The following is a 19,531-nucleotide window of genomic DNA, read 5'->3' as shown; positions in this document are numbered from 1 at the left end:
AATATTCATAGTTACTTTACACTGTTACTTTATTTTTAATATAATAAACTAATTTTAATATACAAAACTAAATAAACTAATTTTAATACACTAAACTAATTTAATATAAGATTAACAAAATCAAAATAGTTGTAAAACAATATTTTAGAACAAAACTATATATTATAATATATATTCATTAAAAAAAAAAAAAAAAGCCTACCTAATAACTTATGTAAGCAAAATTTATATTAAATTTTAAAATATATTAAATATATTTTTATTAGATGCAATACTTTATATTCCATATTATCCTATTGATCAAAAAGTTGCATTTACAATTTTTATTTTTAATTCAATTAAATAAATTAAAGCCAATGAAACAATTTTATGTAAATCATGCATGATAAAAAGTTAGATTTTAAATCTCGTTTTATTAAAACACAAAATTGTATTCAAAATTTGATTTATTGATGTCAATGAATTTGCGTAACACAGTTCTGCAGAGCTATGATTATTAATTGAACCGCCCTCGGGTACTGTTATGCATGTGTGTGTTTGTGTGTATGCATTTATATAGCAGAGATATGTATGTGCCACATGACGGACAGACGGACGCACGGACACCGTGGCGACAACGCCGTCTGGGCTGTTGCTGCTTCGCCGGCAAGGCATCGGCCGGTTGTTGAACACATAACATACCCCACACACACTCACACACACACACACACTCACACACACTCCCTCACTCACACTCAAGCAAACGCTCGGAGTAACTCTATTCACATACACTCCACGCATATCGCGCTTATGACGCGACGCGAGTGGAAGTCGAAGTCGAAGTCGAAGACCAAGACAAAATGATAGGGGAGTAGTTGAAGTTGCTGGCGACGGAGCAGAAGAAATGGAAGGAGGTGAGGGAGCAGCTGTCTCTGCTGCTGCTGCTGCTACTGCCACTGCAGCTACTGCTGCTGCACTGCTCTTGGAGCTGAGAGAATGAAAAACTGGGGGCAAAGGCGATTGCGGCCGCATGCCCAAAACGGAAATGCTCGGAAATGTACATAGAAAGTGAAGTAAAATAAAGTTCTGTTATCTAGTACGCACACCCACACGCTTATAGAATGCGTTGAGTTGTTGCTTTTGGTACTGCTGCTGAGTTGTTTATAAAGTTGTTGACACTGTCGCGAAAACTGTTGCAATTTGCTAGCAAGGCAACTTTTCCGAATTCTAATTGGCAAAACTACGGCGAAGAAAATGTCTTTCGCAGACCTTTCAATTGTTGTGGTTATTTGTGTTGTTGGTGCTGCAACTGTTTGTTGTCTTTTGTCTTTGTTTTGTTGCGGTTCTGTTTGGTAGTTTCCTAATGAATTCGGAGAATTAGATTGGCAGCAAGCAGGTAACGCATTAGGGGTTGAACAACGAATATTACCATGAATGAATCATTGCTGAATAACATAATAAATAACATAGGGATCATGGGCACAAAGAAGAACATGGAACTGCAAAGAAACAAAATGCATCTTATTAAGCAGCTTACTGGAAGTCAATGACTTTGTAAGTACTTAATACTTGAATGCCGATAAGAACAATCTCAAGATTGAATGACATTTCGCTATAACTTTATGCTGGGCGTACTCATACGAGATTTACAGACAGATCACTGTACATGCACATAAATGCGTATAGATCACTGTAAAAGTCATTAACATAGTTTTGCAAGCACTTAAGAAAACACAACAAATTGTATTGATGTTTTTCTTTGTTTTTTTTTTTTTTTCAAAATTCTATTGCTGATCTTTCATTTTAAGTAAATAATACATATTTAAATTCGACTACTACTTACTATTGTATCCTCAGAGACACTACTTTTTTCGTTGCTTCGCAGCTGCTGCAGCTCCCCTTGCTCATCATATTTATTATTCTTGTTGTTGTTGGTGTTCCCGTTATGCTGATGGTTGTGACTGTAATGCGTCTGCAGCTGATGAATATTGGCCACTGCAGCTGCCAACAGCAAACAGACAACAAAAACAACAGAGGACAGGCATCCACATGTGTAACACATTTTTGTGCTCCTCTAAATGCAAACAAGGAAACACTGGCAGGTTGTAAGCCACAACTTTCCTTACATATGCTAATATGTAAGTATTTGTAACTGAAAGTCGGCAACACTTGTGCTTTATAAATTGAAGTCGGCAACACTCGCAAAACACTTGCCCTTTTTTTTTTTGCTTCTACTGCACTTTTTTTGACACTGCCGCAGAGTCTGCAAGCTGCGTGAACTTTTTGTGCTAGCAATAACAAATTAGATTTGTACCGTTGCTGCTTGAGCTTTTCACTTTTACTTTAAATGCAGCTTCGTGTAGTTGCTGTTGTTGTTGCTCTTGTAGTCGCTGTGGTCGCACTAAATACACACATGCGCACTGCCGAACAGCCGGCAGCAGCAGCAGCAGCTGAAGCAGCGTCACCGGCGGGTGTGTAGCTCTTGTACCGTTCTTTTTTTCGATTTTTTGTTTTGTTTTGTTTTTTTTTTGTGTTTTTGTTGTGGCAACTACTTTGGTCTCCGCGGCTTTGACTCTTTCTCGCGTTTGCTTTACTTATGATGTCACAACAGACGTTTTCGTAATAAATTTAATTTAAATTTCGAAATTTTGAACACACACGACACCGACACACGATTAAACGCAGCTTAGCTGATGCTATTTTACTATTACTTTTGTTTGCCTTTTTAAATGCAACGACACAATTAATTAGCACGCGATACGTATACAAAGGAGTTGCTTCTACTGCAGCTGCTGCTGCTGATGTTGCAGCATTTGTTGCAGTAATCCCACGCACGCACTCACACACGCACACAGCGGTACGTTCAACGCTCTGCTTTGTTGTTATTTGCTTTTGTGTACGCGCCTTCTTACAACAACAAAAAACAACACACGCGACTCGCCTGGCTTACGTAGAAGGCGTCTTCTTTATTTCATTTTTACAGCACACATACATACATATACAATAAAAGCACATACAAATATATTTAAATAATCCTTCTTTTTTCGTATAAAACAACGCTAAAAATCTCGTTAGTCCGCCTAACCGCCTTGCGCTGGGTTTCGCTGCCAGCCCGACACTAAGAATGTCAGAGCAGCGAGCACGAAACAAACTCTGTTGTCGACTTTTCTGTTCAGTTCCGCAGTGAGAATGAGAGAGAGAGAGAGAAAAAGAGCGGCAAAGAAATCAAAGAGCAAACGATTACAACGATCGCTGCAATACACCAAAGAGCACAGCTGACCGTTCACTCGTAAATGCTGTGTATGTACGACTGAGGATCGACCGAGTATTGCTACTTGCTTGTCTATGCTACTACTGCAGAAAAACAGTGTTGCAGTGCTGAAGTGCACTTATCGTGGACACTACTAAAGAGAAATTGTATCAAGAGAAAATTCGCATTTGTTAAATATTAAATAAATACATAAATTATTGGGCACTTTTTAAAAAATATATATTTACTATAATTAAATAAATAAAATACATGTTGTGTAAATATATTAAAAATATATTCCTAATTTACTTTCCTAATTTACTTTAGTCCAATTTAAATTAATTTGTGTTAATACATACATATATGTGTGCATTTATCTATATGACTAATTGAGTCTACATGTAAAATAGATATAACTTACAATAAAATTAGTTTTTCCAAAGAATTTACGTACGCCTTTAGTTGATCTGTGTAGCTGACACATTGTCGATAATTGTGATCCACATTCATTTAAATTTAATTTATTGTCATTTAATATTGCCCAATGCTCGATGCTTAGCCTATAATCGTAGACATAGACCTCGGTCTCCACACAGAATACATGAATTTGTATCATTGCTCCAATGAGACGAGTCAGCCTTAAGGTCTTGTGGGATCAATCGTCAATTGAAATTTCACTACTCCACCATCATTGCCCCACTGTGCTTGGTCATCGTAGTAACCCACAAAAAGAAAAACAAGAAAAATATGACTGTAAGAAATTCCAAAAAGTATGTTTCGACACCTTATCAATATGATAACAGGGTATTACTCAATATCTATGGCGTAACTTCCGATCAATTATATTGATTGCGTGTACGCCCGGTTGTCATGGTCAAGATCGGATGCCTTGACTTATCGGCACATCCGCTGCGTATGCACGATGTAGGCTTCTTATGCTGTGAAGATAGTGCGCATAAGATGAGCAGTGCATTCGGAGGGAGGACTAAGGTTAGTATCGCCGATGTCAATGCCCACTGAGTCAGGCATTATCTGTTCATTGTTTTTCTTTGATATATGCATATTCATACATGATGTTTTTTATATTGCGCTCCCACATTAATTGCAGCTGATAAATACGTTATATCTTGAAGCTAGTTCGTGACATAAATCAATTATGGTCCGGAGCATGTGCCGAGTTGAGCGACATATATACTACACACATATATAGACGCGGGCGCCAACGACGTTGTCTGGCCGATATGGATGTCTAATGAGCTGCTGTTCCTGCCGCCGTTTCCTATTGTGCAATTTTATTATTATTCACATTCGTTTTTCTTTGTGATGACTCAATTTAAATAATTTTACATGCGCGCGCTTTCATAAATGGACATGCGATTTACTTGTCCTGCTTTAAATATACACACTTACAGCCACATAAATGTGTCTCTATTTATATTTCTAGAGGTGTGCAAAGTCGATCACGTTCCATTTCCACAGACGACATAGTAGCCAAAGCGTGACAGGAAACGGAAAACTATTTTAATTTCACTTTACAAACATTGCCTTTCGCCATATCTATTGCTATCCGATCGACTATTAAAAGCTGCATGGACAGGTAATATTTAGGTCGAAGTCAAAGAAATCCTGCTTAAATTAGTCCAAATAAGAAGACGTTTTCAGTAATCAATTTAAATGAGATAACAAATTTGGAATAATACATATTTATATATACAATGGTACTAAATCAGAAATATATATGGGTATTAATGTAGAAAAGTACTATTAGTAGTTTTTGGTTTTTGGCTCCTTAAATACGCTCCAACTAAATTGATAAACAAATGCAAATAATTTTTTTATTTTTAAAAAAATAAAGAGAAAAACAAAAAAAAAAACAAACAAATGTTATTAAATGTAACATAAAATATGCTATAAATGAAACTAATAATGAGAACTGAAGCTAGGTGCCGGCTTCGTACAAGATTTTGCAAGTGAGTAATTTTATATTTTCCATATCATTACGAATACCTGGGAGAATCGACTATCCTTTCTAGCTACAAGTCGACCATCAAGAGGCCTTTCGTATATTCTAGTATCGATCATCTCAATTCCTTTTGCAACTCACTGGACTTGGTTGTCTTCAGTTTTTAAAGTAAACATTGTCAACTATATGAGATATTTTAATAATTAGAGAAAATAATGTAATGATGACTATACACCTGTGATAAAAACCACTTATTAGACATACTCGCACTCACACATTCGGAACCCGTGAATTCGGCTGCAGATATCGGACTGAGTAATCCAATCAATGATCCAGGCGAAAGCAGCAAGTAAAAGTTTGGTTTTGTGGCAACAGGAAATGCCATTCCAATTGTGAACCGCGGCCTTCGTGTGGCCTCCAAATTGTCATCTATCTGAGCAATTAATAACATGAAAAGATTATAAATAAACGAATTTGTTGTCATAACTGCTGCGATATGCTGGTGATGTTCCCCTTGGACCACGCAGCCGTGCAATGCACCCAGGTCCGGGTCCATCATGTGGCCGGCGCGTCTACCTTGACGATTTAAATGGAGAACGTTCCATTAATCAGATTCGATGTTGGCGTTTTCGCCTCATTATCAACAAAAGTGTCACCAGGCAGTGAAAATTTATTGAATTTAATTAATTAAGCAGCAAAACAAAGTGAAAATAGCAGACTGCATGAGAGGTTTCACATTCAAATTGCGAGAAAAAACACACAAATTTGTAAGCGAATAATTTAAAATTTTCACGTTTTTTGGATTTTAGCCAACCGGTTTACGACGTCATCGTACAACAATTGTCATGAAAAATAAAAACAAAAGAGAAAAGAATTTTTAAAAAACAAAGCATTGAATACACTATCTAGATATTGCAACGAATTGTTAACAAAGGCTTTTCGTTTTTGCAGTCTAGGTAAACTCAAAAACATAAATTTTTTATATCATCCATTTCTTTTGTACAGATATACGTAGACTAAAAGAATGTTAAATAGTTAACCATTTGTAATAGAGAGATGACCTAAGATGTCCGATTCATGTAATTCCTGTTGAAAAATAAAAATCTATAAAAGGAACATAGGCATAGTATTCAAGCACTTTGGAATCATTTGACTTTCGACTATATTGATAAGCATAGTTCCTTGCATATTATACAAATAGTTCTCTGATTTTCACAACATACTCGTGATACCCTCTGTTAGGGTAGCACAACAAAGAAACGGTACACACAAAAGATTTGTATTGTATATGGTCGCATCAGTGGGTAATAAAGAATTTTCAATGCTCTTTTAAATATACTATTTAAAAACTGATTTACGGCGTAATTAATCAGCTAATCAGGCATATTTAAGACTCATTAAAATTCTTTAACTAATGCGTTGCACGACTGTGAAAACAGCTCTAGATATATATATATTTATATGACATTCCATATTGATAGCAAGTTTCAGACTCACTGAAACTATACAGCTCTATACATTTAATACTATCGAAATATATATACTTCATATATTGGTAGCTTATCGTATTATATTCTTTAATCGTTTATCGTTTACTGAATAAGTTGGCCATGTTGTCCGAAAAAACTTGAAATTTATAACTGGTTTGGTGAGTGATTCCCCTCGTCGTATTGTTAACATCCCATGACTCACTCGATATTTGGCCAGCAGAGTTGACGCACAACTGACAGCAACCTACATATACATATAACTCTGATTATCTCTGGGGAAATGTTGTTAGTAATACTCGTATTACGCTGAATACAAAATAACGTGAGCAAAATCCCTCGCATGAGCTGGCCCAAAGCACAAAGATCTACGTTACCATGTATTCGTTACAATACGGGAGAGAGTTTTTCACACAGAATTACGGGACCAAATATGCAATTTAAATAGGGAGATCAATCAGCCTTAAATTATTATTACTTGTATTGTATATGCCCAAAACTGTATACATACATATGTACAATAGAAGACAACATAGATAGGAAAGTACTTTAAAGGTTTATGAATAAATATTTATTATATTTTTATTTTTATATATACATATTCATTTTTACTTTAATTTTGCAATTTAAGCACAGTAAAAAAAAACTATAGCTATAAAAGAGAAGTATTTTTTTATATCGAAGCATTTATTCAAATACCATTTTTGAAAATAAGAATCTCGTTCAAATGCATTAATTTTACCACATTTATAGGGATGTTTCAAATGATAATTATAATTCACAGCATGCAGAAAATGTGTGAAAATCTATATATATATAATAATAAAATTTTAATACTAATGGTCTCATTAGAGATCAAAAATAACAATTATAATTATAGCTATAATGACTGTGCTAACATCTATGTGACAGGCAGAAGTAGGCGTGCCATTCACCATAATGTATATTTTTACATTTTTAATCGATCTCAAAAACTAATAAAGATTGAGATTTATATCATATTTTATATAAATTATAAAATTATATGATTTACATCTTTAGAGCTTGAGTCTCCAAATTATACATATTTCAATTTGACTAAGGTGTCCTTTAAGGTCTGGTGCAAATATAGCCAATATATGAGTAAATTGACAAAATGGACTAAACTGGTTTCTCTTGGCCTTCATTCTTTAATTATGGATTCGTATTGCTTCGTCCAGCTCCCACTATTTCGGCTAAATCCCACACATTTTTTTTTTCAAACAAATTTCTTGTAGACTTCTTTTAGAGACAGTTTGTGCCTGGTCAGTTCTTTTTCAAAATATATATAATTGATAAAATTAATAACAATATTGACAACTGAACGGTATTTATATAACAAAAACCGTCAGTTAAGTTTTCATTTAGTTGATTCCCTCAGATATATGTATATTGCTGGGCAATCTCAATTCTTCAACTAATGCCTACGTCTTCAGTTTGTGTTATTGAATATAATATATTAAAATAGCATTTATCATTAGCTGTAGTCCAGGTCGCCTCTTCATCAAATTGCCTTGGTCAGCACGAATTTTTCCCATAAATTGCCATTCAGCCAGGTTAACTGCAGAAAGAGAGAGAAACGGTAAGCTAGAAAAAGTCAAGTTTTGTTGAATTATTTAATTAACGTACATGTGAAACATACAGCTGCGTATCCAGTTCCAGTTTTGCAGTTTCCAGCTCTCAGTCGACGTGATGCCCACGCGATGTATTTCACTCAGGAGTTTGTTTCATTAACTGCATAATTTGAGGGAAAACTTTGCCCGGCCGCACTTCAGAGTACAGCTGAGCAGAGCAGAGTCAAGCAGAGAAGCTGCATAACTTTGCAATACTTCAGTTGCATTGCGTGTAATATTTAATTATAGCACACAACTTTAGTGGGCGATGGAAGTGATGAGAAGGTTAGAGGGCGAGGTGGGGCCGAGGCTGGCCGGGGGTTGGCACTTGCCAATTGCACTTTTGTGGCAGCCGCTGCCACCGACACGGCATAAACGTCTTGGGGCATAAAATATTTAATTGTGTCACGTAACTTTTTACTAACTGACTGCGAGCGAGTGCAGCAACAAACATAATGGAAGTGTAACTGAAGGGAATGGAGCCGAGGGGGCGACGGGTTAGGTGGGGGGTGCCATAGAGATAACGTCAAGATTGGGCGCTGCAGAGATAATTGAGAAAGCTCTAGGGAAGCGTGTGGTTTTATGCAAAAGCTACTCAAACGAAATGAGTTTACTGAGAAAGGATATTAGCCAGGACTCGCTTACCATACGAAATATACAGCTTTATTCAGTTGCTTCGCCTTTAATACAATTTGATTTTTATTTTAACGTTACTCTTTATAATAAATGTTTAAAAAAAGAAAACGAACAGTGCTGCATGTTTAAGAGATTTTTAACCTATGAGCAGACTATTTTAAATTGTTATTGTTTCGTTCTTTTCTTTCTCTTTTTCATAAGTTTTTGTTTTTAAGTCGAGTCTTTGTATTTCTCGTGTAACGCGAATTCAATATTTGCCATTTCCTTATAGGATTACACATACATACATAATATATAATTTCTATATCGATTAGTTCGTGTGTGTTTGTGTGTTAGTGTTCGTATATGTGGTTGTGTTAGTGTGTGCGCGCTTAGGAGATGCATGTTATCCTTTTCTTGTCTCTGTGTGTGTCTGGTTCTGGTTTATCTTTTTTTAAAATGCAAACCTGCTACATACCGTAAAAATTTGTAAGGCGCACAACTCAAAAAAAAAGTGTCTCTTGTTTTGTTTAAATAATAATTTAACTGTTACAATTAAGATTAGGGTAGGTTGTGGTCGTAGCGTGGCTTAGGGCAGCGTGTAACGCACGTAGGGCACCTCCACATCCTCGCCGTCGACATCGTTGCAGCATATCTCGAATACCAAGGAACGCTCATAGGGTTCGATGCGCCGCTTAGACACGCGACGCACCACTTCGGACATGGGCAGGGGCAGGCGCTCAGCGCACTTGGCCTTGGGCATAAAGAATGAATAGAGCATTGAGACGCCCTGTGACAGCATGGTGATCTTCAGTTTCTCATTTTCTTCAAAGTAGTTGAGGAATTCCTGCAGCGACATCTCCCCAGTGACCTCGAAGCGATCCCACAGTGTCCACTCCTTATCGTAGTACTTATTCTTGGCCGCCGGCAGCGGCTCGGAGAAGGCCAGGAATGGCAAAGCCAAGTTGGCGAATGCATTCTTAAACTTGGGCAAATCACGATGGCCGGCTATTAGCTTAATCACCTCCAACACAGCCAGGCCGGATAGCACAGAGGTAGTTGTGGCTATGGCCGGAATAATCTTGCCAGCAATCAGCTTCGACTTGTGGCGATCGGCCGGTGGGATCTTATAGTTGGTTGCACGCAAATTGGAGCAGGCCACAATGAAGTCCATGTGCAAATTGCTATCGTCGTCCTTCTCGAACTCCAGCGGAGTTATTTTCGAGGACTTGTCTGCGTTCTTGACCAACTCCGATATGATCTTATCCACGCGGTCCTGATCCACTTCGCCGTCATCGAAATTGTTGGCAGCTGCAGCGGCAGCCGCCTCATTTGTCTCAATCTTAACACCAGAGCGAGGCTTAAATTCGGGCACCTGCAAGGGGTTACAGACACACATATATATATGGTAATGTTCTCTAGAAACTCTGCTCATCGATTCCATACCTTAACCTGCTGCACCAGCTCTGCTATCTTCTGGCGATCACGCACTTGGGGTATACCATAGACTTCGGCTCGCAAATTGGCCGCCGCATAAATGTAATCCAAGTGCATCGGTTCATTTACATCGAAAACAAGAGGTTCGGGACAGCGCTTAGGTCCAGACCAGAAAGGTTGGCCACTTGAGGTGACCTGATCGGGTGGGAAATTGAAGAGCAGCTGTTTGATTTGATTGGCATATTGATCTTCCCAGTGGAAGCGAGCCCATTCCACGCAGTGTGCAAAGCTCTTTGGCTTGTCATCAATCAAGGCTTTCTATAAAGAAATCGAATTGTGAGAAATGAGGATGCTAAAGGGATTATTTTATATTGTAGCTCACCTTAATTGACTCCAGAATCTCCAGTGGCTGAATGCCAGGCAGCTTCAGAATGCGCTCAGTGAACTGAGGATCGGAGATGTACTGTGCAGCATTCTCTGCGCTCTGCTTGAAGACACCCTCAAAGGAGTCGCGTGCCCATTGCAGCGTGTGCTCAATGGCGTTGGGAAAGTTCTTCAGCGTGCAAATGGGTATGCTCTTCTCTGGGGGATCCTGTGAGGAGCTGTACGACTCGGTGGCAAATGGCACAATCACCTGCACGTTGCCCATGGTGCCCAAGGTGCCCGTCTCGACCAGCGGTATGCGATTGAAGATGCACTTGCGGTCCATATAAATGCGTGCATCGACATTGTCCAGCGCATTGGCCACTCCATCGAGCTTGCCAAAGAAGTCCTCGGAGAAGACCTTCTCGGTTTCAGCGCCCACACGCAACTCGTACGCCGTGACCTTAACATCGGGATTCATGCGTTTAATGGCATCGGCAGCTGTTAGTGCCTTGGGCTTCTGCACATCGTGCGGACGGAACAGAAACTGGCGATTCAGATTCGATTTCTCAATGAGATCCATGTCGGTAACGAAGATCTGGCCATTGCCCACGCCCAGGCCAAGCATGCCGAAGTTCTTCAGCAGCTCGCAACCAATGGCGCCAGCGCCAACAATGAACCATTTCGAGTCGGCCAGCTTGTCCTGGAACTTCTTTCCGAATATGGCAATCTGTGCATCGTAACGCGTGCCCAATGGCTGCGCGTCGGCCTCGGTGACGCCCTCGGCCGGCAGACACTCGAGCGCATCATAGTAGAACCACTGATAGATAGGTGTGAATTTGCCGCTGCAAGCCTTGAGCACCTCCTGGGCGACAATGCCACCTATTGCGGCATCCAAGGGGCAAGTATTGCCCGCGCAGATCTTGGCGAATTGCAGCACCAGCTGCTCATCTACGTCGCTCTTCAACTCCTTGCAGAGCTGCAGAAACTTTTGCGCATCCTCCTCGTTCCAGGGGCGTGGCAAGCCACGATTTCCATTCAAATAGCAAGTTAGAGCCTTGAAAGCCACATGCAGAGTGGCGGGTGCATCCAGCTTGCCAAAGTCAGAGATCAAGAACTCCGGCTCCTGCTCAGCCTGTGCCAAGGACTTGAAGCTAATTGTCTTGGGCATCTTCACCTGTGTGGCCACGCCGCCTGACTTATACTCATCAAAGCTGCTGGTGTCCCCGATGCTGAAGGTGTAAGGTCCCAGCACATTGATCCTGATAGGCTGGCAGCCATTCAACTGATGCATGCCCTGCACCTCCGAGAAGGTGACGTAGTCGCCATCATTGAAGCCATGGCGAGTCTCATCCAGACAGGTGACTACACCCTGCGCATCGTGTGTGATGCTGGCTATCATTGTTGATACCGGCTGCGCGCCATCCTGATCATAGATGGTGAATTTCTCTCCAAAGTCACAGAAGACCTTGGCGAACAGTCCACGCGTCTCTGCGATGATGAGAGCAATGTTATTCGCATGGGCGAACTCGCCAATACGCTGCTGTTCAATGGCATCCGAGTTGGTCAGGACGATGACACGGAAACGCCTGAGAAACTCTTCCGTGAGCGGACCGGTATATGAGTGGGTGCGCACATAGCTGTTTAGCTCGGCCAGTTGGGCACAGGACGCTTCGGCACGATTCTTGCCAATGTCCGACGTGGTTAGATAGAACTGCGAAGCCAAGTCGTTGAGCTGCAGAGCAAGAGATGAAGAGGTATTAGTAAAGAGAAACGACTGGAGTGGAGTGGAGTTCAGTGAACGCGCGAGATTGTGAAATTCAGTGCAAAGTCGCTGACTCTTTCGACAGGGGATGCGACAGAAGCGGCGCGGTAAGGGGACGAGGTAAGAAAAGGGAGACGACGCTGTTGTCGTGACCTGTTTATACGAAAGCTCTTGTTGCGATATGTGCATAACAGTTGTTAATCTGCGCGCTGTCTGGCAACGCTGTCCAAGCACATAAATGTCTGCTAAGGCGCCTGCCGACAGAATAATGCGCATTAGGGGAAGACAAAATTAGTTAGCGCTTCAGCGAAATGCAATACAAAGAAAATTTACTTAAAACTTTTCAGCATTTTATTAGTGCCGCTGAAATCTTTTTGATTTTTTTTCATGCCCGCTCGCAAAATAAAACAAAAGCGAATATGCACGCAAAGCGTAGAGCAAAAACAATTAGAGACGGCACGCAGACACTAGTCACCTCGCTCGCACACTTTTTGGCGAGAACTATAAGCGGGCATAGCAAAAAGCTGAAGAAAAAACGAATGAAAAAAAATTTAAGCAATTTCTTTCTTTTTTTTCTTTTTTACTTTTCGCCCAATTGGTGCGTTAAAAACTAGGCGAAACGCAAACATAACCTACAAAATGAGGTCTTCGCAAAAGTTGAGCGAGTTCGCCAGTTCACTTTGTTGTTTTCTTGCAGATTCATGAATCATGAGTGATCACTTTTTTTTGCATTGCGTGTTCCCTGCACTCTTTTTTTTTTCTCATAGGTTTCGCGCGCGCGGCAATTAAGATGCAACACAAAGTAAATTTATTGATTTTTAGCCACTTACCGTACAAGGTGCTGTGTCATGGAGGGTAATCGATTTAACACCACCCAAAATGACATTTTTTGCTATCTCCAGACCTAGGCCGCCCAATCCGGACAACAAAATGTCCGAATCGGCCATGCGACGCATTGCATCGTGTCCAAGCACATAGAGTTGGCGCGAATAGAGCGACTCATCGATGTCTCCACCACTATTGCTGTTGCTGGCAGCCATAACTGCACTGTTATTACTGTTATTGTTGTTGTTGGTGGTGGCGGAGGCAGTGGTAGTCGTAGTATTGGTGTTGTGAGAATTGCTATTGGTGGAGCTAACTGAGTTTGTTGAGCTGACAGTGCGCGCAATTGTTGCCGTATCCAGTAAATTTGTTTCCGCCGCGGACGAGGACAACGCACAATTGTTACTACTTTCCTTATTCAATGCTGACGAAGTACTAACGTCCCCGCCACCGGCAGCAGAATGCTTTGACGTATTCGCTGCGCCCGTGTCAGAAGTAGACGACGATACGCACACGTCTGTTTCGCTGGCAGCTGTAGCTATAGCTGTCTCTGTCAACATGTCAACGTCGTTTGCTTTGTCGTGATTTTCGTAGTTGTTGTTGCTGCCGCTACTGCTGCAAGCAGCGAGCTTGCGTCGCTGCTGCTGACTGCTGCCACTGCCGCTGCCGCTGCTCGATGATGCTTCTGGCAACCCATCTTCGCCGGCATCATCCAATTTAAGTCGCTTACAAAGTGGTGGCTCGGAACTAGTGGTCCTGGTGCTGGTGCAGGAGGCTGACTCAGAGCGGGACATGCCTCGATATTGTTTATATGCCTAATTCCTAAAATAGCGTGTCGACGACGACGACTGCGAAATATGCACGAGTGTGGGTCCGGCGACGGCGACGATTGGTTTGAGTTCTGCTGCTGATATTTCGATCGACACACGATGTTTGAGTTTGCAATGCACACAGCGATTGGCTAATTGCACACACTTTACACTTAAAACGTAGAACAAATTCGCAATTTTCACTAAGAGCAGCCCTTAACTATTGCTGTTGCCAAAAATTTAATTCGCAATCTTTTAGTGTTGCTTGTGCACTGCGGTTCACAATAGAGTATTGGGTGGCCTTGCCAGATGGCCGAGTCTGTGCTTAACAGCATAAGTTGCCACATAACATCGTCATGTTAATAATTCGTTATGCTGCCCATTTCGATAGCCGTGACGAGAAGTGGTGACTTACGATAAGTCTTAATAGTCTATCGATTACTGTTTGCGGCGAAGTGGCAGTGGTGCACAGCGTTGACACACTTATAAATAAAAAAGTGATGCCAGATAGCTTAATTTTGTTGGATTCCACGATGTGGCAGCAGTGAATTTGGCGCGTCTTTTCAAATGTAAATTAGACCAACCAGAAATATTAATGGAAAATGATTGAAACATTCACTGCAAATTCAAAATCCAATTCCAATAAAAATTTAATTTACAATATATTCACACTTGAGTGGAGGAACTCTACACCATTATTAAGTGAATATTTAAAAGCAGATAAAGCCATAAAGAGGCCTCCAATGCAGATTTATATTATTCATTGTTCGGTAACTCAGCTAACAGCTTCGCTGCTAGGAAGTTCTCTTAGTGTATCTTCTACTTTGAGTTTTAATTTATTTATTCTTTAAGTACACTTCTTTTTATTTAGTAAATCAATTTCCAATACTAGAAGCGGAATCTTCTCAAAGAGCTTTTCAGCTGCCAACCAAAGTTTATTAAAATACAAATTCTAATTAATTTATTTTTATATTCCACTTTGGCTTTGAATATGCTTATATTATATTAATCAATAATTAAGGTATGCATATTTTGTTATAGTTTAAAAAGTCTGCAAATCTGGACAACTTTCCTAAATTAACAGCCTGAGGAAAGTAAAAGCTTTGCAATGTGATTTTATCGCTAACAAGTCATACATTAATAATTATAAATTAAATTATTTTTAGGGAATATTTTGATTTTGAATGTGGAATTAAATTGTTGACCATTTGCAGCAGTATTTTTAACTATTTCCGTTGCTCCAAATGATATCATTTGAAAACATGAATTGAATTTTCGCATTGACTGCAAGAACAGCGAAGAATCTGGATCAGTTCCAATAAGGAATCTTATAGTAAAATGCTGAACGCACACAAAAATAGTTGTTACACTATTTGACAGGATTGGACAACAAATGTTTGACATGTATTGAACAAATGAGCATATATTGAAATGATTTAGTATAATGAATACACATTTTTGAACGCACGCGTAATATTTTTCAATCTTTATTAAAAAATACACATAATAGTTTATTCATCCATTTTAAATAGTTCTATGATCTCATGTATAAATGTTAATCATTACTTACTGATTTGGAGAAAAATAATTTGACAGCTAAGAAATTATAGAACTTTTAGGGAAAATAACGCATTGTCAAGTATTTGTCAATTTTTAAATATTTTTAAGATATACTCTCCAAATCGGGGCGGAGGCAAATCCAACAAATCAAAAACCATGAAAATTGGTCCAGCAGATCTCGAGTTATAAGTGTTGTAACTTTGTTTTATATATATAGATTTATTACTACATATTTCATATTTTATTCCACATATGATATACAATTATAATATTTCTGTTTATGGGAAGAAATTAGTTATTGAGGCCTCATTTTTTTCGCTAGATCAATAAACATTTGTTTTTTAAATTTACTTATTCAGATTTTGCAGCAAATATTCTTAAAAGTTATTTTTTTTTTTTTATATTCAATGCCACTAACTCTTGCTTTTTAATTAGTTTAAATTAAAAAAAAAAACTTTTAATATCTTTATTTATTTAGGTATTAAGATATTAGCTCCCCAATCTTAATAAATCATTATCATTTTACTCAAGAAAATGTTTGAATTTCTTGAAAATATTCAATTATGATTTTCCCTCTGGTAATGGTTATTCAGGATGTTGAGTCGAGAATCGCTTGATTCTTGTGCAATCTGCTTGAGAGCACGCCTCGCTGCCTTTCGAGTGCATTTGTCTATTCGAAGGTCCTGCTGAGTGTCCTGGTGCCCATTGCCTAGTGCATTGCCCGCTTGGCACGCGCCTTTCAGCAACTGACCCTCAGTCTAGCTGCGATGCCGATCCCGATCCTTGGCCGGGGTTCCATATCCTTTCGCTGTGGCTAATCTATTTTTGGGTTGCGGCCAAAAACGGTAGTCGAGCATGAAAATGTGTTGTTTTCTATCGAAAAACATAGATCCGGCAAGGACCTTCTCTCTTTCTCTTTCTCTCTCTCCCTCTGTGTGTGTGTGGGGGTGTCCTTTTTGTTGGAAAGTGCTAAGTGCGTGGCATTAGAGCAGCAGCTGGCGGAACAGTTGCGTCAAATGCATTTTAATTTACAGTTAAACAGATGCGAGTCTAAATTTAGTGAGCGACAGCGAGCGTGAGGGAGTGAGTGAGAGAGGGAGAGTGTAGATCCTCACAGAGATCGCGGCTACAGATCCGTGCAAACTTGATCGCGTGTGGCTAGGTCTGTCGCGTGGGCTGCCAACGAATTAGCATACGGAATGTGGTAATTGCCTTGATATACACTGGGTAGGGGGTGGCATCAAGGATGGCCAGGAGCAGCCGCAGAAGCAGCAGCGGCAGCATATGGCAGCTGCTCGAACTAGCCCGATCGCGTGCCCCTCAATTAAGGCACAGATGGCCAACAAAACGCATCGAGTTGGCCATATGCAAATTTTGGCTCATTAATCTAGCTGCGCCCTGACATGGAAATTTGAATAACAGTTGAATGGAAGAGCCAAAAAAAGTATATTTATCAACGGAAAATGAAAAATGATATCAACAGAAAGCCAGAGAGAGAGAGAGAGAGAATTGTCTATCGATATGGAAATTTCTGTCGCATTAATTACGAACGCAATATTTACAAAACAAATGTGTTGCTTTGTGTGCGGAGAAGTCCTCGCAAGGACAAATCAAAAAGGTGTGAGTCACACTCTCCTCACTCTCTTTCTCTCTTTCTCTTTCTCTCTCCCTCTCTCTCTCTCTCTCTTTCTTTCTCTGCCCCTGTCTGTGTCTCCTTGACAGCTGTCAACCCCTTCTGCCCTGGCCAAGAGGAACAAAATTTACAAGGATTACAACTTAATTTCGACTTTTCGCATTTACATTTTCGCTGCATAAATCTCACGCAGGACAACGGAACAAAAAGACACTCGAACCGCTTGCCAAAGGACACGCCAGCTACCTTTGGCGTTTGAAGTACCTGGATTTTCGGGCACTCGCTCACTGCATTTGCATCGTCGTCTCAGCTGTCCTCTACCACCATTCGGTGACTTTGTCTGCTTGCGGGCTTATTGTCCTTTCACACCTTTCGCATATCCTTACACTCGACTGACTGCGCCTCCTGTAAATATTTTGATTGCATTTGCAGGGCCAACAACAACGACAACAACAACAACAACAACAAGGAGGAGAAGAAGAAGAGCAATTGCGAGCAATTCTTTTCTGTGCACCGCTCGCCAATTAGTTGCCTGGCTTTGGCCCGGCCTAAGCCCCTGGCCAACAACCTGTTTCCGCCGAGTCGCCAAGTCACTGAGTCCCTGAGTCGCCGAGTCGCTCACCTGTAGCCGTTTTGCCTGCGGGCCTCAAATCAAAATTGCATCGGGGCAGAGACACTTCCTAAAGTTCACACGTTGCTCAATGAGCATAAAGGCAACAAGCGGGTGTCGCCCGCACCCTTACCACACCGACTATCAAATGTACTTTACCAAGTTGAGGAACTGAGCACGATTATTCCATAATTACTGATAATTATCTTATTACTTTCCGAAAAAGAGAAGACAGTCCTATAATTGTGTGACTTCATTATCTGAATTCTGTTTTGCTTAAATCTAAAATTGACTTCTTATTGATATGTTTTAATATTAATATAATATAATACACTTGAATAAGCGCTGGTTTCAAGCGATTAAATATGTTTCCCAAACAAGATATAGTCGAAATACTTGATATACTAAACATACCAAATATACTAAACACAAGATCTACATATTCAAAATATAGTATATGTACTAAATTTGAAAACCGTACTAGCTAGAATATCCGATATACTATTTAGTGTATACTATTTATTACTACATATATTATTAGTAGTATATATTGTATATATATAGTGATATGCCACAGATATACTTTGTAAATAAACATACATGATGTGCTCATTATTTCAATTGAGTTTAAAATACCGAAAATCTGAGAATTCAGAAACAGGTTATCAGAAATACATATAAGGAATATAAACAAGTAAGAACGTTGCAGTCGGGCGTTACCGACTGCGGAATACTCATTCACATCCCATCAACAATTTAGTAGTTAAGTTTCGTTCTAATACTATAGAATATACAGGTTTTTCCGATTTGCCACGCCCCAACTGGGCGTAGACACCTCATTTTTGGTCAGTTTTTAGAAAGAGATAACGTTACCCTAACTGCAAAGTTTGAATGCTTACCCTAAAAAAATGTGAAAATTACAGGGTATTTTTCGATATGCCACGCCCCTAAAGAGGCGTAAAAATTATTTTTGGGGAATCGATAGAGGAGGCTACCAGTAACTCAACTATCCAAATTTGAAGCTTCTAGCTATTATACTTTAGGAGATATAAACTTTTGCGGTTTGCCACGCCCCCTGTGGGCGGACATATATCCGACAAAACTTTTTGGTCTTGGGTGATCAGTCCGAGTATATATACAAAATTTGAGGTCTCTGCCATCAATAGTGTCCAAAATATAGGAGAATTTAAAAAATCACTATATCTTCAGGTCCGATTTGCCACGCCCCCAACGGGCGTAGACTTATAATTTATCTTCAGACTTTATAGAATCATACCATTAGCTGACGTGCAAAATTTCAGCATTCTAGGTTTACAACTTTAGGAGATACAGTTTTATCCGATTTGCCACGCCCCCAATGGGCGTAGATATATCCGCCATAGCTCGTGATCTTGGGTGGTCAACGCGGACCTACATACCAAGTTTCAGCTTTCTAGCTCTTCAACAAACATGATTTCTGGTATATCGGAAAATGCATTTTCCGATTTGCCACGCCCCTAGTGGGCGGATCGGGAAAATTTTAACACTTTATAAATCGGAGATATACACGAGTATGTGTTCCAAATTTCAAGTCTCTAGCTTCAATAGCGCCGAAATAGATTGCGTTC

The 19,531-nt window shown here is 39.8% G+C and overlaps 2 protein-coding genes and 2 long non-coding RNA genes across 5 annotated transcripts in view; 1 reads left to right on the top strand and 3 right to left on the bottom strand.

The window, feature by feature from the left end:
• The window catches only part of Mmp2 (Matrix metalloproteinase 2), a 109,066-nt gene extending 105,978 nt beyond the window's left edge, over positions 1–3,088 (bottom strand). The window contains exon 1 of the mRNA XM_018010988.2: positions 1,823–3,088. Coding sequence (XP_017866477.2) covers positions 1,823–2,041 — 219 coding nt within the window. The 5' untranslated portion in view covers positions 2,042–3,088. The remainder of the gene's footprint in view (positions 1–1,822) is intronic.
• A 28-nt stretch (positions 3,089–3,116) lies between these two features.
• LOC149268845 (uncharacterized) lies at positions 3,117–5,389 on the top strand. The gene is made up of 3 exons (XR_016270343.1): positions 3,117–4,219; positions 4,338–5,199; positions 5,263–5,389. It is a non-coding gene; the product is annotated as an uncharacterized LOC149268845 (long non-coding RNA).
• Positions 5,240–6,093, bottom strand: LOC149268844 (uncharacterized). 2 transcript variants are annotated; one of them, XR_016270341.1, is made up of 3 exons: positions 5,769–6,093; positions 5,467–5,625; positions 5,240–5,374 (listed from the first exon to the last, which is right to left on the bottom strand). It is a non-coding gene; the product is annotated as an uncharacterized LOC149268844 (long non-coding RNA). The 2 variants fall into 2 exon arrangements; XR_016270342.1 differs by having other exon boundaries at positions 5,246–5,374; positions 5,457–5,625.
• Positions 6,094–8,951: 2,858 nt separating this feature from the next.
• Uba1 (ubiquitin-like activating enzyme 1) lies at positions 8,952–14,440 on the bottom strand. Its single transcript, XM_018010987.2, has 4 exons — positions 13,321–14,440; positions 10,745–12,460; positions 10,372–10,680; positions 8,952–10,300 (listed from the first exon to the last, which is right to left on the bottom strand). The coding sequence occupies exons 1-4, from the start codon at positions 14,104–14,106 to the stop codon at positions 9,515–9,517; spliced, it is 3,597 nt and encodes a 1,198-aa protein (XP_017866476.1). The 5' UTR covers positions 14,107–14,440; the 3' UTR covers positions 8,952–9,514.
• Between the last annotated feature and the right edge of the window lie 5,091 nt (positions 14,441–19,531).

This window comes from Drosophila arizonae, chromosome 5 (genome assembly GCF_054131065.1).
Source record: "Drosophila arizonae isolate 15081-1271.41 chromosome 5, UAZ_ARI_1.0, whole genome shotgun sequence".
In the NCBI taxonomy this organism is placed as follows: Eukaryota; Metazoa; Arthropoda; class Insecta; order Diptera; family Drosophilidae; genus Drosophila; species Drosophila arizonae.
This window is presented reverse-complemented; position numbering and strand designations above follow the sequence as displayed.